General features: G+C 38.8%; 10 protein-coding genes across 10 annotated transcripts; 4 read left to right on the forward strand and 6 right to left on the reverse strand.

Annotated features, from left to right (window-relative positions):
• Positions 1–117: 117 nt before the first annotated feature.
• Positions 118–2,112, forward strand: SLY1 (syntaxin-binding protein; the record flags this gene model as incomplete). Its single annotated transcript, XM_056226969.1, has 1 exon — positions 118–2,112. The coding sequence occupies one exon, from the start codon at positions 118–120 to the stop codon at positions 2,110–2,112; it is 1,995 nt and encodes a 664-aa protein (XP_056086837.1).
• A 185-nt stretch (positions 2,113–2,297) lies between these two features.
• On the reverse strand, positions 2,298–3,689 carry RVB1 (RuvB family ATP-dependent DNA helicase pontin; the record flags this gene model as incomplete). Its single annotated transcript, XM_056226970.1, has 1 exon — positions 2,298–3,689. The coding sequence occupies one exon, from the start codon at positions 3,687–3,689 to the stop codon at positions 2,298–2,300; it is 1,392 nt and encodes a 463-aa protein (XP_056086838.1).
• A 362-nt stretch (positions 3,690–4,051) lies between these two features.
• Positions 4,052–5,164, forward strand: HST4 (NAD-dependent histone deacetylase HST4; the record flags this gene model as incomplete). Its single annotated transcript, XM_056226972.1, has 1 exon — positions 4,052–5,164. One exon carries the CDS (start codon positions 4,052–4,054, stop codon positions 5,162–5,164), a length of 1,113 nt encoding a protein of 370 aa, XP_056086839.1.
• A 122-nt stretch (positions 5,165–5,286) lies between these two features.
• Positions 5,287–6,579, reverse strand: NUP42 (FG-nucleoporin NUP42; the record flags this gene model as incomplete). The annotated part of the gene is made up of 1 exon (XM_056226973.1): positions 5,287–6,579. One exon carries the CDS (start codon positions 6,577–6,579, stop codon positions 5,287–5,289), a length of 1,293 nt encoding a protein of 430 aa, XP_056086840.1.
• Positions 6,580–7,491: 912 nt separating this feature from the next.
• MSS116 (ATP-dependent RNA helicase) lies at positions 7,492–9,486 on the reverse strand (the record flags this gene model as incomplete). The annotated part of the gene is made up of 1 exon (XM_056226974.1): positions 7,492–9,486. The coding sequence occupies one exon, from the start codon at positions 9,484–9,486 to the stop codon at positions 7,492–7,494; it is 1,995 nt and encodes a 664-aa protein (XP_056086841.1).
• A 641-nt stretch (positions 9,487–10,127) lies between these two features.
• On the forward strand, positions 10,128–11,723 carry REF2 (RNA-processing protein REF2; the record flags this gene model as incomplete). Its single annotated transcript, XM_056226975.1, has 1 exon — positions 10,128–11,723. The coding sequence occupies one exon, from the start codon at positions 10,128–10,130 to the stop codon at positions 11,721–11,723; it is 1,596 nt and encodes a 531-aa protein (XP_056086842.1).
• A 71-nt stretch (positions 11,724–11,794) lies between these two features.
• On the reverse strand, positions 11,795–12,520 carry CAB5 (putative dephospho-CoA kinase; the record flags this gene model as incomplete). Its single annotated transcript, XM_056226976.1, has 1 exon — positions 11,795–12,520. One exon carries the CDS (start codon positions 12,518–12,520, stop codon positions 11,795–11,797), a length of 726 nt encoding a protein of 241 aa, XP_056086843.1.
• A 222-nt stretch (positions 12,521–12,742) lies between these two features.
• Positions 12,743–13,912, forward strand: CBS2 (Cbs2p; the record flags this gene model as incomplete). Its single annotated transcript, XM_056226977.1, has 1 exon — positions 12,743–13,912. The coding sequence occupies one exon, from the start codon at positions 12,743–12,745 to the stop codon at positions 13,910–13,912; it is 1,170 nt and encodes a 389-aa protein (XP_056086844.1).
• Positions 13,913–14,059: 147 nt separating this feature from the next.
• RKM2 (protein-lysine N-methyltransferase) lies at positions 14,060–15,493 on the reverse strand (the record flags this gene model as incomplete). Its single annotated transcript, XM_056226978.1, has 1 exon — positions 14,060–15,493. One exon carries the CDS (start codon positions 15,491–15,493, stop codon positions 14,060–14,062), a length of 1,434 nt encoding a protein of 477 aa, XP_056086845.1.
• A 306-nt stretch (positions 15,494–15,799) lies between these two features.
• VPS64 (Vps64p) lies at positions 15,800–17,620 on the reverse strand (the record flags this gene model as incomplete). Its single annotated transcript, XM_056226979.1, has 1 exon — positions 15,800–17,620. The coding sequence occupies one exon, from the start codon at positions 17,618–17,620 to the stop codon at positions 15,800–15,802; it is 1,821 nt and encodes a 606-aa protein (XP_056086846.1).
• Positions 17,621–17,720: the final 100 nt, after the last annotated feature.

Consider the following 17,720-nt stretch of genomic DNA (forward strand, 5'->3'; position numbering starts at 1 on the left):
CAAAAACGACAAAAAAAAATAGAAAACATCGTCTAGAGCTTCTAAGCACTAGAAGTGGTTAACACCGTATTTGCTGCTGTCTACCAAGTATATCTGACCCAGAAACCCCGTAACATCATGGCCGTGGAAGAGATATCATCCGGGAAGGACATCAGCTTGAGAGACATGCAAATCTCAGCCATTTTGAAAATGCTCTTTCTGAACAAGGACTCGAATAGCGACAACATCACCTCCATCACGGACGACATTTTCAACCAGCAGGAGATCATCTGGAAAGTCTTGATCCTAGACATCAAGAGCACTGCTACCATTTCCTCCGTTCTTAGAGTTAACGACCTACTAAAAGCTGGTATCACTGTCCATTCCTTAATTAAACAAGATAGGTCTCCCTTGCCCGATGTGCCTGCCATATATTTCGTTTCCCCCACAAAGGAAAACGTTGACATCATTGTCAATGACCTGAAGAACGACAAGTACTCTGAATTCTACATCAATTTTACCTCATCTTTGCCGCGAAACCTCTTGGAAGATCTGGCTCAACAAGTCTCCATCACGGGTAAATCTGATAAAATCAAACAGGTCTACGATCAATACTTGGATTTTATTGTCACTGAACCAGAACTGTTCTCTCTGGAAGTCACAAATGCCTATTTGACGTTGAATGACCCTAAAACCACGGAAGAGGAAATAACCGGCCTGTGCGCCAAGATTGCCGACGGTTTATTCAACACTGTATTGACTACCAATTCCATCCCCATTGTAAGGGCTGCTAAGGGCGGGCCTGCTGAGATTATCGCCGAGAAATTAGGTACGAAATTGCGTGACTATGTCATTAATACTAATGCCTCATCCGCTTCCAGTTTACAAGGGAACGACTCCCTGGAAAGAGGAGTTCTGATCATTTTAGATAGAAACATCGATTTTGCCTCCATGTTCTCCCATTCGTGGATCTATCAATGTATGGTCTTTGATATCTTCAAGCTATCAAGAAATACCATCACTATTCCCTCAGAGGGTAAGGAAGAGGGGGACGATGCTACCGCAAGGTCAACGGCAACCAAGAAATACGATATAGAACCAAACGATTTCTTTTGGATGGAAAACTCTCATTTGCCTTTCCCGGAAGCCGCTGAAAATGTTGAAACGGCACTGAATAGATACAAGGAAGAAGCCGCTGAAATCACTAGGAAAACTGGTGTCAGTAACATCACAGATTTGGATCCAAACTCAAATAATGATACGGTTCAAATCCAGGAAGTGGTAAAGAAACTACCAGAATTGACGGCCAAGAAAAATACCATCGATACTCATATGAATATTTTTGCTGCATTATTGTCGCAATTGGAAAGTAAAAGTCTTGATACCTTTTTTGAAGTGGAACAGGATCCTGGTAGCGCCAAGACAAGGTCTAGATTTATAGATATCCTAAAGGATGGTAAAACGAACAACCTTGAAGACAAGATGAGATCGTTTATTGTTCTTTATTTGACATCAACCACCGGATTACCAAAGGATTTCGTCCAAACTGTGGAAAACTACTTCAAAGAAAATGATTACGACATCAATGCTTTGAAATATGTTTACAAACTAAGAGAGTTCATGCAACTATCGAACATGTCGTTACAAAATAAATCTTTGGAAGACGGTTCTGGCTCCAATTTCAAACCAAGTAATTTGTCATTGTCCGGCATTTATGGCTTAACCGAGGGCAAATTGCAAGGTGGTGTAGGAAGTTTGATATCTGGTATCAGAAAACTACTTCCTGAAAAGAAAACCATACCAATAACAAACGTTGTTGATGCGATAATGGATCCTTTGAACAGTTCTCAGAAAAACTTGGAGACTACCGATAGTTACCTATACATTGACCCTAAAATTACGAGGGGTTCCCATACTAGGAAGCCAAAAAGACAATCTTATAATAAATCATTGGTGTTTGTAGTTGGCGGTGGTAACTACTTAGAATATCAAAACCTTCAAGAATGGGCACACTCCCAATTGCATAATCCTAAAAAAGTCATGTATGGTAGCACAGCCATTACTACTCCAGCTGAATTCTTGAATGAGATTTCTCAGCTTGGAGCAAGTAGCAACAACAGCAGTGATGTATAATTGACCCACAGACACAATGAAGATACACTTATATAAAAAAGAAAACGATACGTAAACTGTATAGTGAGTGAGAAATAAAACATTTAAGGGATTATTGATTGTGCTCTCTGAAAAAAATTATTTGGTTTATCCAAGTTGTATTTATGTTTATTTTATTGAATGTGCTCTAAGGCTTTGTTACACGCTTACAAATAGTTTACTGATGTTTCTAAAATTTTTGTAGATCTTTTGGCATCCAAAAACAGTAACTTAGCTTCATCAACATCATTAACAAGAATCTCTTTACGATTGCTTGTCTGTGCTAAGATACCACATGGTGCCAATAATTGCAAGGCGTAACGTAACGAAGTTTCTGTACCCATGGTGGCTAGAAGGTCCAGGGCACCACTTTCCATTTGCAAGTTCTCCACAGCAGCTCTTCTCTCTATGATTGTACGAATTTCATCACTGTCGTATGGTAAAGTACGAACAATTAACAACCTGTCAATTAAATCAGGTGGCACACCATGTGGTGATATCACATCTTCAGTACCACGAACCGTTGTCATTCCCCTATTAGAAGCCAATACAACGACGGGGGCAATGTTGGATTCGAGCGCTTTGTTTAAGTATGTGAAAATTTCAATGTCTAGCATGTTGACTTCGTCAATGAACAACACACCAGGAATTAGCTCTGCAACACCCTGATCAATATATTTAGCAACAACTTTGTTAACTTCTTGTCTTAACTTTTCTGTAATTTCTGTCTTTTTTGGCTTGAGTAATTGGCCCATCATCGATATGACATCTTGACCACCTTGTGGTCTTGCGTTGGCAACATCCAAATCATGTAATGTAACATCTTGTACGATTTCCTTCTTCTTATGCACTTCACCTTTTGGTAATGGGACGTATTCCTCGGTTTCCAAATCAAATTCGGTAGCGTATGCGTCAGATCTGCCAACTCGTTTGACGGCACCGGTGTTTGCCTCTATATAAATGACATCACCAATGCTGACTTTTTCTCTTTGAATACTTTCGTATATAGTTGGATCTAACCTCAGTGTCTTAGTACCCTTAGCAGATTTGAGGCCGACAATGACATGTGAGATGGTTTTCCCGTACCCACCCAATGGATTTTCTGCATCTTCGGGCGTTAATTCTGTAACCTCACCTTCATAAACTTCCTTAGTTTCTTTAATTCTCAAACCAATGGCCCTTCTAAAGTTTTCCATCAAAGTTTCTGTTTTCTTTACCTCCACAGAATACAGTTCACTACCAACAAGGGGACAAAAAGGAACTTTCGGGCCCAATTCTTGTGAAATGGCCAGAGCCAACGCTGTCTTACCTGTAGATGGACCGCCTGCCAATAGAATAGCCCTACCAGACATCTTTTTGGCCTTTATCAAATCCACAATAACGCCGCATGCTTCACGGGCTTCTATTTGACCAACAAACCCTCCTTCAACTCTCTTAGCTACACCACTTTCATCCAGACCTAAGCCCTTGATATGTGTATGAGCCGCAGTTCTAGTTACTGCACCGGAATTAGTGCCATTAACACTAGAATTCTCCTTGACTTCACTGATAGCAACCATATCTACCTAATTCTTGTAGAGATACAAATATTAAATATTCAAGCTCCAGATTTCAATAAAAAGAAAGGCTTCAGCATGCACACTCAAAACATTCATCTCTTCATTGACCACCATGATGATGTCTTTTGTTTTTTGCCATTATTCCTTCCTGGCCCGAATTGAAAAATTTTAAAGGTGAAGCCCATTACCCGCAGGTCACGTGATGAGAAAGCAATTACTTTTCCTAAAAGGGGAAAAACGGTAAACTTTAGTGACATTTTGGCATATGTAGCAAGCACGGACGTAGAAAAGGTTGAGAATTATGTCTCTTAGTCTTATAACAACATTGCAAATCGGCCAACAACATTATGCAAAGCCGTAAGATGAGGCACGAATTTGTATTGCCGATCACTCCACCAAGTACGGTTGAGAAGAAGTCTCAAACCGAAGATCACCGTAATGAGGGTTTGAAACCCAGAAAATTGCTACCACAATTGAAAAGGAGTGTCTGTAACAGGAAACCTAGACTAAAGTATAGGCCGGAATTGAACACTGTGTTCGACCTGGATGCGTACGTAGATCTTCCCCATTCATCCAAGTTGCGACACCATCATAAGGGCAACGATGCCGATTTCATTAAATATGCATTGAATTACAGCAAAAGAATGGTTGTAGTAAGTGGGGCAGGTGTATCTGTTGCTGCCGGCATACCTGATTTTAGATCCAGTGAAGGGATTTTCTCCACGGTGAATGGTGGTTCTGGTAAAGATTTATTTGATTATAACCGTGTGTATGGAGATGAATCGATGGGTGTGAAGTTCAATCAATTGATGGTGTCACTGTTCAAGCTGTCCAAGGATTGCCGGCCTACGAAATTCCACGAAATGCTCAACAGTTTTGCTAAAGATGGCAGACTTTTAAGGTTGTACACCCAGAACATTGATGGTTTAGATACACAGTTACCTCATTTATCGACGAATGTCCCCTTGACAAAGCCGATACCCAGTACAGTACAGTTACACGGAAGTGTAAGACACATGGAATGCAATAAATGTCTGAATGTCGAGCCTTTTGACCCTGCAATATTCAGATGTGACGATGAATATGATTCTCCGACTGAAATCATACCGTCATGCCCACAATGTGAAGAATTCGAGACAGTGAGAAAAATTGCAGGTTTAAGGTCCACTGGTGTTGGCAAGTTGCGTCCGAGGGTAATCTTATACAATGAGATTCACCCTGAAGGTGATTTCATCGGTGAGATTGCTAATAACGATTTGAAGAAAAGGCTTGATTGTTTGATTATTGTTGGAACAAGTCTGAAGATTCCTGGAGTGAAGAATATTTGCAGACAGTTTGCGGCCAAAGTCCATGCAAACAAGGGGATTGTATTATATTTGAACACCAGCATGCCGCCTAAGAATGTATTGGATTCTTTGAAGTTTGTAGACATGATTGTGCTGGGTGATTGTCAGCATATTACTTCGTTACTATAGAGGTATGGCTTCGTTTTCTTCGTACAGTTCTGAAAATATCATTAATGCATTATTAGACATATACATATATACATATATATATTCGTGATTCGATTACATATTAAAATTCAGTCATGTCCTTTCTACGTAACTAATACCGGTGGTGGAGGTATATCGGGCACAAGACCTAGTTCAAATTTGCTTGCTTTGAATATATTTAGTGTTTCCTCAGCAAGATCAGTCAACTCTAGAATGCCATCCTTTTCAGAGGGCAACCCTTGAACAAATCCAGTGTTTTCAGGCGCTACCTTGATGCAGTTGTTGGTGGTCTTCATAGGTTGCTGTCCAAACCCAAATGAAGCTGGCCCACCATTATTCTGTGAAATAGGGTTTGCATTTGTATTCGGTGCTGTTTGGCCGAATAGAGAACTAGTTTGGGGTGTCTTGTTGGCATCTGATGAAATGCCAAATGAAAAACCTTTATTACCAAAGGGAGATTGAAAAGCTGTATTTTGATATGCATTGGAATTAGGTGCAGAACGGAAGGTGCCGGCCGCTCCTGAAGCGAAAGAGGATTGATTGGATGAACCTTGATTATCCGTACTCCCAAATGGGTTGCTATTGCCACTGCTGTTGCTGTTATTGCTGATATTAGCTTTGAAGTTAGCAAGACCAAAGCCAGGGGACGCTCCGCTCTGAAGGTTGCCAAAAGGCGATTTATTATTGCTGTTAGCACCAAATGAACCAAAGGGGGCTGCTCCCGTTCCGGCATTTGCACTCGTATTTTGAATAGCTCCAAATGGTGACTGTGTATTACTGGTTGTAGTGAAAGCAGGTTTACCAAAGGCTGACGATGTGGAAGATGGATTTTGTGCCTGGTCCTGTTGCAGTGACCCAAAAGGAGAAGCGGACGTTAACGGCTTGTTTTGTATAGCGCCAAACGCAGATATATCACTGTTATTCGTAGCACTTGATGCTGCAGCAGTTCCGTTTACTCCAAATCCCGCTTGTCCAAATGCAGATCCCATTGAGCTGGGAGCTTTGGTAAAATGATTGCCTGCTGCAGCTGTAGATCCAAAACCAGATGACCCAAATGAGGGGGCTCCAAATGCAGATGAAGTGGAGGGCGCATTAGTATTAGCAGGTGCGCTAGATCCAAATGCGGGTGTTCCAAATGCTGAAGACTGTGCTGCATTGTTGATGCCGTTGAAAGCGCTAGCGGTTGCATTGCCAGTATTGCTGGTACTCGCGCCAAACTGAGGCACCCCAAACGTAGAACTACCCGCACCTCCTGCCATCGTACTTGCTCCGAAGCTTGGTTGGCCAAATGCACTGCCTCCCGCTGCATTACTATTAGCAGTAAAAGGATTGATACCGCTTGCATTTGAAAGGTTGGGCTTGATACCCGACGTGAATGGATTAGCAAAAGCCGACATTGCAGTTTGGTCGTTGCTCGTGTTTAGACTCCGTGAGAAATTGAGAAACTCTTACATCATGGCCTTTTGATGTTTTGCGCATTTGCATATTGATAGATTCGCCATTTTTTTGCAAAAACCTTGCACCTCAATCGGCATGTTTCTTGACACAGACAATACATTTTGGAATATCTGGCTAGGGCTCTCGAAGGAATCTGTTGAACGTAATGCGCCAGCATACCAGTATGTTGGGCCTCGTAGTTGCTGCATAGTCTCTCCTCGCGGTCAGGTTTTACTATATAGAGCAATCTAAGACTGTATGATGAGTTTAAAGAGTTCAATTGGATCGATGAGGCAGGTTAATGAGGCCTAGATTAAGTGGATTTGTGAGGTTACTGAAGTCATCCAGTCCTGTATCATGTTCGGTAATATTTTTCATTGTCGTTGGTGTCGCCGCTCGTACAAACATGTAAGAATTTGCGGCGGTTGCTAAACTTACAATTGCTCCATTGAGAATATTTGGAACAAGTCTTGCTCAATCTATCAGAAAGGATATTAATGCGATGGTTATTCACTTAACTAATCTGCTAACCTGCTGTCTTTTTTTCACACCAATTGTGCATGCTCTATTTACTACTTATTTTTGCCATTTTTAGTGCATCGAGAAAGGGGAAAAGAAAGCAAAAACTGACCAGCAAATGTCAATTTGAATAAACGAAAACAGAATTGGCGAAAACGCAGTTCTCGTCAGAGAATTGCTAGATAATAGGGAAGAAACCAAAAAAAAAGATTTATTTAAAATTTATATACTAGGTATTTACACGTGAAAGTCTTAAACAACCAAGAGAGGGGTTAAAGGACAGGTGTCTTGGTTAAAGGAAGTGTTACATAAAATACAAGTCCATATTCTTTGCTCCTCTTTCGTTATTTATTCTAATATCTGCTGTTACTTCTATTGGAATAATTGTTTCTATCATTACTACGAGAGAATGAACGTCTGTTGTAACTGCCGCGTTCAGACTGTTCGTCATCATAATCTCCTCTTTTATCCCTGTTGTTGTTCCTATTTCCTCTAAAAGAAGTGTCTGATTCAACGCCATCATCATCGTATGAATTCTCACTTCTATCTCTATTGCCACTATAGTCTCTAATTTCAAACATTGCCCTACCAATTGGACTGCGGCTTAACCCTAATTTATCTAAAAATCTTCTGGATACAGGGATCTTTAATTGAGGATCGTTTAAAAGCACACCATAAGTAGAAGCAATTTCAGGCAATATACGTCTCTCAGAAAATCTGTATTCCTTGATGCAAGATCTGTAGGAAGAGATTAGACTAATTATGACATCTGATAGATTTTCTGTTTCTTGATCCATCGCCTCTAGGACTTCCGTCTTTATTTCTTCACTTGGCTCGTAGTTTTCCTGTTTGGCGATGATGATATTTTTGGCATCCTCCAATTCTTTGACAAATGGCAATTCATCCTTACAAATGAATAATACGGAAGAACCTTCTTTTCCACTTCTGGCAGTTCTACCAATTCTATGAATATAGTTAGCCAATTCGGATGGGACACCAATTTGTAAAACTTCATGAACATTTGGGAAATCCATACCGCGAGCACCCACATCTGTACAGACCAGAATACCAGATTCATCTTTCTTGAATTTCTTGACTAAACTTGTTCTCCTATTTTGCGTTATTTTACCATGAAACTCCAAAATTGGCAAATCCTTTTTGAATTCATTTTGTAAAATATTACACAAAAAGGAGGTAAACTTGACAGTAGGAGCAAATATAATGGCTTTATAATTGGACTCTCTTTCTTTGACTTGCTTCTTTATGTGCTCCACAGCGGCAAATATGCTATTGGCAAATTTCTCAGAAATCACAACAGACTGGTCAATCCTCTCGTGAGCCTCGGGCTCATTCTTGTCTACTGTGTCTAAAAAGAGACATTCGCTTTTATTCATGATATTGTTTGCCAATTTTTGTACTTTGTCATCCAAAGTGGCTGAGAACATTAGAGTCTTGATATTATCGGCCGATTTGGAGTTTTTTTCATTCAATAAACCAGAAATAGTTTCCAAGTCATCTCTAAACCCAATTTCTAATAATCTATCAGCTTCATCGAGTACTTTATAGTCGACAAATCTGAAAAATTTGTTTGAATATTTTTCGAGGACATCAATCAATCTCCCTGGAGTACCAATAACAATGTTTGGTCTCAGCTTATTCATTTTATTCATAGCTGCCCTGAAATCAGTACCACCTACTAAGGAGACACAGGCATACTTTTTCAAGCCATAGTTCATATCGTGGATTTTTTTCACTTCAGCTTCAATTTGTAAGGCCAAATCTCTTGTTGGTGCAACAATAACAGCTTTAACCATGTATTGAGAATCGAGCTTCGTATTTATCAAATGCTGGAAAATAGGAATCAAAAACGCGAAAGTCTTACCTGTACCGGTTTTTGCCCTTGCGATAACATCGTGTTCTTGACTGGATAAAATGGGTTTTATAGTCTTCTGCTGCACGGGAGTCAAACCAGGAAACTCCATCCTAGTAATAGCTTTATGTAGTTCCTTATCAAGAACACCCTCCTCCAATAACGAATCTAGTGTCACATCTATGGAGTTGTCTTCTTTCGGGATGTGAATCAACTTGGAAAAAGTGGATTTATCGAAATGCACCTCATCATCATCATCCCTGGATCTGGTTCTTGGACGGGAGTTAAAACGAGAGTTCCTGGGCCTACTGTTACTGTCGTTCCTCTGGTACCTACCAAGTTTTTTTTGGTCTCTCTCGTCATGATATAGTCTTCTTGAAGCTTCCCAATTAATTCGGTTGCAATTCGCGACCACCAAAGATAGACTTCTACCTACAAGAAGAGGAGTGCGACCCCTTATTAATACAGTAGACAACATTTACCAGCCTGATATCCTACTTGATTTGTCCTTTGCCACTATATGTTGTTATACTGACCATCAATATTTCTCTTGTTATATAAAAAATTCATGTATTATAACATCACCATACACGGTGTTAGCAACAGATGATGAATAAAACATCCATAATGAACAATACCCAGAGTTGTAACTTAATTGAGAAGCAGTCATATAATACTGTAACGTTAGTCTAGCTCATTTGCTGATGGAGAGGTCACAAATGAGTCTTCTTCATAGGTCACTACAAGTAAATTACTGTATATCACGCTGCACGAATATTTAGCGTCAGTACTTTTCGCCAGTTTTTCTCAAGGTGGTTGAAAATCGACCATTTTTGATAAATGTGCATGTTAATAAACTTCAGCATTGCACGCAGGACAAGACTAGCACAGCTCTTTCGTACTGTATTGTACTCTACTGCTCTGTATCACATTGGCGCACCAACGATTTCTTTTGGCGGGTCTATTATATATACTATATATACTTTTATCAAGATATCGTGCGAGTAACTGAGGTTAAAGCTCAAAAACCTATAAGCAAGGACAGAAGAAAGATAGAAAAGAGCAAAAAAGGGAAAAGAAACAGAATATTGAGTAAAGATATTTTAGAGAAACCGAATAATGTCAGTTCCTGTTCCTCAATTAGTAAATATTTCTCATGCCTTGCAAGCTTCCACTATCCAACAAATTCGTTTGGATATGGTAGATTTTAATAAAGATTGCAAATTATCTTCCCTTCAACTAGCAAGAATTGACAAGTATATCGATTCATTGCAAGCAGCTTTAAATCAATTTACCAAAGACAACTTGCACATCGAACAGAAGGACGAGCATGTGACTGCTGCAGATGTACAACTATATTCCGGTTTAAAATCAATGTATTTAGATTATTTGAACCAGTTAATTAAACTAAAACATGACAAGCAACGCCATTCTACACCTCCCATTGCCAATGATGTTTCATTGGACTTTTTCGCCAACCAGTTGCCCAAGTTTTCTTCCGAAGAAAGGAAAAGCTACATTGATAATCTGATCCTGAATAAAAACAGTCATAATCGGTTGTCTAAAATGGACGGTTTGGTGGATGCCGTCATCAACTTATGTGTCTTGGATACTTCCGCTAGTGAAAATGTACGATCTTATATGAAGCTATTAGATACTTTGGGTTTCCAAAAGGGTTCGAACAACACTAGTGCAAAGGCGAAGCTCAAAAAGAAATTAACCAGTTCAAAAGTAAAAATAAAGGATTCAGAAAAAGAAAAAGATAGGTCCAAAACCAGGCCGAAAACTAAACTAAGACCTTCACCTCTGCTTAATAACGATGACAGCACCTCTTTACCATTGCCTTCTGCATCAGCTTCTTCAGCAAAAAAATTGAAATCGGGCATATTCGATAAGAATGGAGTCAATCCTTCTACAGAAGCTTCAACTTCTTCTTCCAAGAAAAAATTATCGTTCTCAAAGTATCTGAATAAAGATGATGCGGAAACTACTAAACCCGGGACCAAACGATCGTTGGATCTGGGCTTTAAGGTCGACGAAGAGACAGCCACAGCAGCGTCTAATATTGCATCGTCTTCATCGTCAGTATCATCATCGACCACAGCAGTAGCAGTCCCTGTTTCTCCAGAAGAGCCCTTGAAGAAGAAAACTAAAAAATCGGTACAGGAACCTAATATACAATCAGTTTTGAGAAATGGTAAACCAAAGAAAACACATATAAGTAACATCAAATTTCTGGATGACTCTCAACTAATAAAAGTTTATGGTGATGACCTACCGAACCACGGGCTACAAGTTTCACCTGCCCAGTTGAAAAAGATTTTGAAACCGTTTAGGGAAGGGGAACCAAAGGAAGTCATACTGTTTGAGGATATGTCAATCTCATTGAAACCTCTGGATTTGAAGTTCTTGAAAAACACAGACACCAATGATTACATGGACATATCCGAAACCAAAGGTGGCCCGATACACTGCGAAACAAGGACCCCGTTGATCTATAGAAACAATTTCAATCATTTCAATCCGGACTTGAATAGGAGGCCCCCCCGAGAGCCGATAGAATTCGATTTGAATGGAAACGCAAATTCGAATCCTATTATTGCGAAGGCGTTCGGTAAAAATAGTCTATTATTGAGGAAGGATAGAGGTGGTTTGCCGTACAAGCACGTTCCCATAGTAAAAAGGAATAAGTACCCTTCAAGACCCGTACGCTAAGCTATAGAATGCTGGTACATAAATATGTAGTACATATACGTATTTATATAATGTAATTATAAAGGATCTACCTATACGGCTGAAGACTTCTTATTTTGAAGTTTCTTCATCAGTAACCTCGACATAACGATACTACTGGCACTTACGACACCAAAAGGTGGAAAATACTCCAGAACAGTTCTTAATTTACTTGGTTGAATTTTTTTTATGACGCTTTCAATTTGTTCGTATAAATCAATCAATGTGCCGTCATTTTGCAAGATATAATCTGACTTCTTCTTTTTTTCCTCAGTACTCATTTGGCTATCGAGCCTATTTTTCGCATCTTCTTCACTGAGCTCAGGATTCCTTATCATTAATCTTTCTAGTTGCAATTGGGATCCGCAAACTACGCTTATAGTAACTCCACATATTGAATCCAGATTTCCTTCAAACAGAAGCGGTACATCCAACACACACATTCTGTATCCCTTCAAATAGTAGTAGCCAATTTCCTTGAACATAGCATACCTTATCGCAGGATGCGTTATTCCGTTTAGGGCTTTTAAGTCGTCTTTATGGCTGAAAACCCACTTGCCAAGGGCCCCACGATTTAAATTTCCATCTTCTAATAGTAAATCGGGTATTTTGTCGTCAAAGTATGCCACAATTTGATCATATGCGTTTTGGCCTGGCTCCACTACTTGCCTAGCAATCTTGTCCGCATCAACAATAGGTAATTTATACTTGTCTCTCAATCTCCTCGACACCGTGCTTTTACCACAAGCAATTCCACCTGTTAATCCCACCACTAACATGCCTCAACCTTTTTTTCACTGATAGTTCCCAGTGAGGTTTTCCTACCTGGCTGTTGTTATTGTACCATTTGAATTCCCACTCTAATTGAAATAGTGGTAAAAGCAAAAAATAAACTTGAAAAAAAAGAAAAAAACGTTGTTTAGGTTAAATTGTACCCTATGTAGTCATTACTAAACGTAACCCATAGTATCGTCAAACGGTCCTAAGCTTGGAATAAGAGAATGTCAAATCCAATACCTAGGGTTTATTTCCTGGGGAACTCTTCCATGACATACCTACTAGCACTAAGAATTGCACAACTCCCGAGCCAACCAAAGGTTCCGTCAATTGTTCTTCTTTTAAACGACCAGAAGAAACTAAATAGGTTTCTTAGCAATGACTCTAAAATTGTTGTCAAATCAAATAGTAGTGATAAAGAAATTCACCATAGGCAGTTTATGGCATCGTGTGTTCCACCTATCCTTAACAATAGTGAAATTGCGCCAATTGAAAATTTAATAATTTCCGATGCTTCTTCAAAATTTATAACTGCTCAACTTTCTAAATATAGTAGATCCTTGAAGCCTGAAACCAACATTCTGTTTTTGAATCCAAGTCTAAATTTATTAGAATATTTGCATAGATATCGATGGCGCTCTGATCAGACAAGACCAAATTTGTTTATGGGGTTCACATCGCCAGTTGAGATTGGAACTATACACCAAGAGTTCCAACTAGTGATAAAGATGAAGGAAAGAATGAAATTTCATATAGCGAAGATTGATGATTTTCCTCCAATGGGCCACGTTTATCGCAAAGCTGGTCCCCCTCTGATAGATGACAGGCCAAAAAATGAAAAGGAAAACAACACACTTTACAAATTGTTTAGAGAAATGTCCAAACTACGATCCGGTATCGGCTCAAAATTAGTCAATTTTGATCTGATTATCCACACTTTTCACGATTTGTTCTTCATTGAATTGGAAAATTTGATAATAGAAAGTTGCACTGAGCCTTTACTGGCAGTGTACGATTGCGTATTTAAAAAAGAGTTATTGAAAGTTCCTGGTGCGCAAGATATAATTCATAAGCTAATAAAAGAGCAACTATCCATCATTGATCAATCCTACTCATCATTAAAAAACTATCCAAATTACTCTGTCATATTTGAGGAAGAAAGAATGTTCAACTTAGTGATAAGAGATTTGAAGGTTAATGGACACAAACGCGCTAAATTGGCACAGTCTTTAAGGCAATTGAATCAAACGAATATTGATGAACTCAACGGATATTTTGTAACGCTTGGTAAGTACAAAAAGTGTAATTGCAGGTGGAATGAAATGATACTGACTTTAATAAAAGGAAAATGGTCAATTGCCAAGCAAAAGGCGCTGGATTATCATTACTTGTAGAGTTTTTCCTTGTATATATAAACAATAGAGATTCATAAACATATATATTTATATGAGTATATCTCGCGTACCTGCGTCTAGTACAGCAGATAGGAGCATTGTCGCTTTTCCTTTGGATTTATTGCTTACGATTTACAATCACAGTAGTTATAGGGTTTGCAAGTTTCGTTCAAGAATCTTTATATACCCTGCGTATATGGTAATGACGTTCTGCAAACATAGTTTATCCTCGGCATTATCTGCTTGTTTTGTCAACTGGTTCAGAGTTTCCGTAAATTTTACACTTAATCCAGCCAATAATACTTTTAAAATTGAAGATATTTTTGGTTTGAAGTAATCTTCTGATATGTACCCTTCAATAAACTTTTGAACCCTTCTTTTGTCTCGAGTTAGATAATAGCTCAAAGCTACTAGTATTCTATAACTTATATCACCCCCATTGATTGTGTAATCTCCCCAATAATCATGTTCTACTAAAAACGTTTTGACCTCCTCTTTATCGTCGTTTATTAGTTCAATTATATCATTAGAGATATCTAGGTAATTCCATTTGTTTTCACTTACTACGAATCCATACTCGTTCAATAGGAAATCGTTGGAGTGGGCACCATAATTCAAAAAAAGTTCCTCATTGATATTGTTGTAATAGTATTCGCCACATCTAATGCTGAATTGCCCAATTCCAATAATTTCCTCTCCTTCTGATTTCAACAGAGCATTTAATTGAGGATAGCAATGTAAATCTACCTCGCAAATGTGGTTAAGGAAATCAACATATGGTACTAAAGTGAAATTGCTCGAACGGTCCTCCATTTTCAACGGAATTTCGGCATAAAGGCATCTTGAATTTATAACGAAATAGACATGTAGAAATAGGGAAAATAATTCATTACTGGTAAGTTTCTCAGAGCTTTTAATTCCACTTGTTGAGTTACAAACTTTGTTCCAGTCAAAAATTACTTCTGAAATAGTCTTCCAGTCTTCCCTGACAAGTTCGCTGATTCTTATCATATGGTTCCGTGAAGCAGTCGGTAGGTATTCTATCAGCGGGCGGCACTGTGAGTTTGGTTCACAATTCCAAATAGCTGGAATGGACCGCAGCTCTTCCTTAAAAGGCCATATATCAAAAAATGGTTTCCAATCTGAGTGAATTTCATTATGAGTCCATTTTGGTAATAAATAGTTTTCCACCAATATGTAAAATGATATCAATTGAAATGATGATAAATTCAGCAAGTAGTCCCTCGACAATTGAGAATAAAGTTCGAATCTCGGGTCTATTGGACCTCTACTTTCCCCAGCGATAGTGCTCTCCTCGCTGTCGGTCAGGTTTCTATCGATTGTGACGCCAGGAATATTGAGCTCTTTATTGAACTTTGAAATATGATACAGGATTGTGTGAAAATTTAGTTGCTTCGAGCTTGGTACAGATATAATGACATCATTTTTTTTGACAGAGTCGTGGCTGAGGACGATTCCTCTGCCCGATTCTGGTGACTCGCTGATGTTGATATTTTGCGCTATATAAAATTTATCTGATTTTTTTAGCCATCTTAACAATGAGTCAACCTTTCCATCCATTCGAGAACTAGTTATGTGATTAATTGTGGAAAGCTGTTGGAAATTTGTACTTTCAACGGTTTGAAGCTATTACATGTGATGAAATAACGCATTGAGCTCTAGTCAACATTTGCAATTCTTGATTTTTTTATGATCAAAAAATAGTGGAAAAACGAGGGAAAAAAAGAAGATGTAAATCGGAACTGCAAAACATTACTCAAATTATATGGAATATGCGCTTATTTATGATATATGACTTGCATTATCTCTACGACACATGACGTGTGTTCTTTGTGTAGATTATGCTTATGGTATTTCTTCTTTGAATTACTGCGGCAATTGCTTAACAGCTGTCGCAACTAATCCAAATGAGATGGCAACTATCCCGAAAAGTATTCTTTTACCAGCTTTCGGTTTATTGCCCTCAACGATCTCTACTTCTTCAGTACTTACTAATGTTTCTTGACTATCTTTCTTGTTTTCCCCTGAATCTTCTCGTTTGATTCTAGCAGTATTCCCATTACTGATATTATTGCTAGAATTATTCTTCGTTAAAATTGAATTTTTGTTCCTTTCTTCTTCTATTTGGGAGTTTAGATCCATTAGTTCATCTTCTATTTCTTTTAACATTTCACAACTTTGTTTTTCTTTCAAGCTACATGCAGATTTGATTTTATTATTTTGCTGCTTAATCTCTTTTAATTGATGTTCTGATTCTCTGAGTAGCGCGTCATTGTTTTCTGATAGAGTTTTTTGTAAAGCCGTGCTTAGTTTTAGTAAATGCTTTTCGTTCATATCAATCATGTGCTTATTTATAGAGCCCAAGTTTGCGGTGTAGTTTGCTATGAAGTTTTGCATGGAATGTAATTTTTCCAATTCCTGTCTTTCTAACGATAGTTCGGTAGTTAGAGTCTTTATCATATTTATCAAGTTCATACTTGTGCCCGCAGAATTATTAATGAAAATTCCACTGAGAACCTCGGTTTCTAAGCCTAAAATGTCATCATCCAATTCCATATTATTAACGTCTCCAAACATGGCAGCCTCAAAAGCAGCTCTTTGAGCGGTTGTGGCAGATGTTACGCCAGCTTCAGTGTAACTTTCATTCAAATGGGATCGTAGTGGGATATTTTGAGTATGATGTGTTTTGTCTAATTTCATTCCGTTTATATCGGTGGAATTACCATCACTCTTACTGGTAAATTCCTGTTTTCTCGTTATCAAACTCGTAGGATCAGGGGCAGAATTCATTAGGGGAATGACTGAAACCTCTTCTACATACGCGCTAATCTTTCTATGTTCAAATTTCGTATCGATATCGGTTCCCAAATCGACAGTGTCGCCAACTTTCAATTCTACATCATTTTGATCAATTTTTACCCCGTTAACATACGTCCCATTACTCGATTTTAAATCGCGAATGTATATTTTTCCCGTTGTAGGATCACAACTTAAACAGGCGTGGTTTCTAGATAGAACTCTTGAATCGAAATTTCCGTTATCTGGCCTAACTTGTTGCGAAAACAAATCTCTTTTTGAGGCTGAATTATTCTTGTTTAGATTATTGGTAACTGGCCGACCTAACTTTAGTCCGTCAGGTTTGAATGGTACAACAAGAAACTTGGTCTCAAAGGTTGCATTTAATGACTTGAGTATAATTATATGAGTATGCTTCTTGCGGTTGTTGGATAACCCTATTCCAGATAATTGCTTAATTGAATCATCTTGGAATTTCGACAGTTCACCCGATGCCGGCGGAGGAATTGCCTGTATGGGAATTGTTACTTGCTCAGCCGATGGTAAGTCTACAGGATTATCAATTTGATTTCGACTTCCATTTTCAAGTGAAGAGCGAGTTTTGTTAGCCAATATGGGGGACAATTGTTGCTGTTGTGAAACGTGATGGACGGAAGATGGAGGTGAAGCGGTGGTTAACGAATCTAGATCTGTTGGTATGGTATACTGATCTATGTCTGCATTTGAACGGGATCCACTACTTCTCGAGTTCGACCTCGCTCTTCCCATAGGTCTTTTAGGTGGTGATGTTTGTGGTGTCTTTGTCATTCCTGGCGAATTGGACTGATCCCTAACATAGGGAGAATGTTGCAGTTGCGGAGGGGGTCTCCTTCTCCTTTCCAGTTCTGCCATACCAATAACCGTACTCTAATTTATCTCCTTCTGATTTCCAGTTGGTGAAACAGGTGAGTATCCGATGGAGGCCGGATTCCGATTTGCCTTCAATACGCAA

Source organism: Saccharomyces kudriavzevii (genome assembly GCF_947243775.1).
Source record: "Saccharomyces kudriavzevii IFO 1802 strain IFO1802 genome assembly, chromosome: 4".
Taxonomy (NCBI): Eukaryota; Fungi; Ascomycota; class Saccharomycetes; order Saccharomycetales; family Saccharomycetaceae; genus Saccharomyces; species Saccharomyces kudriavzevii.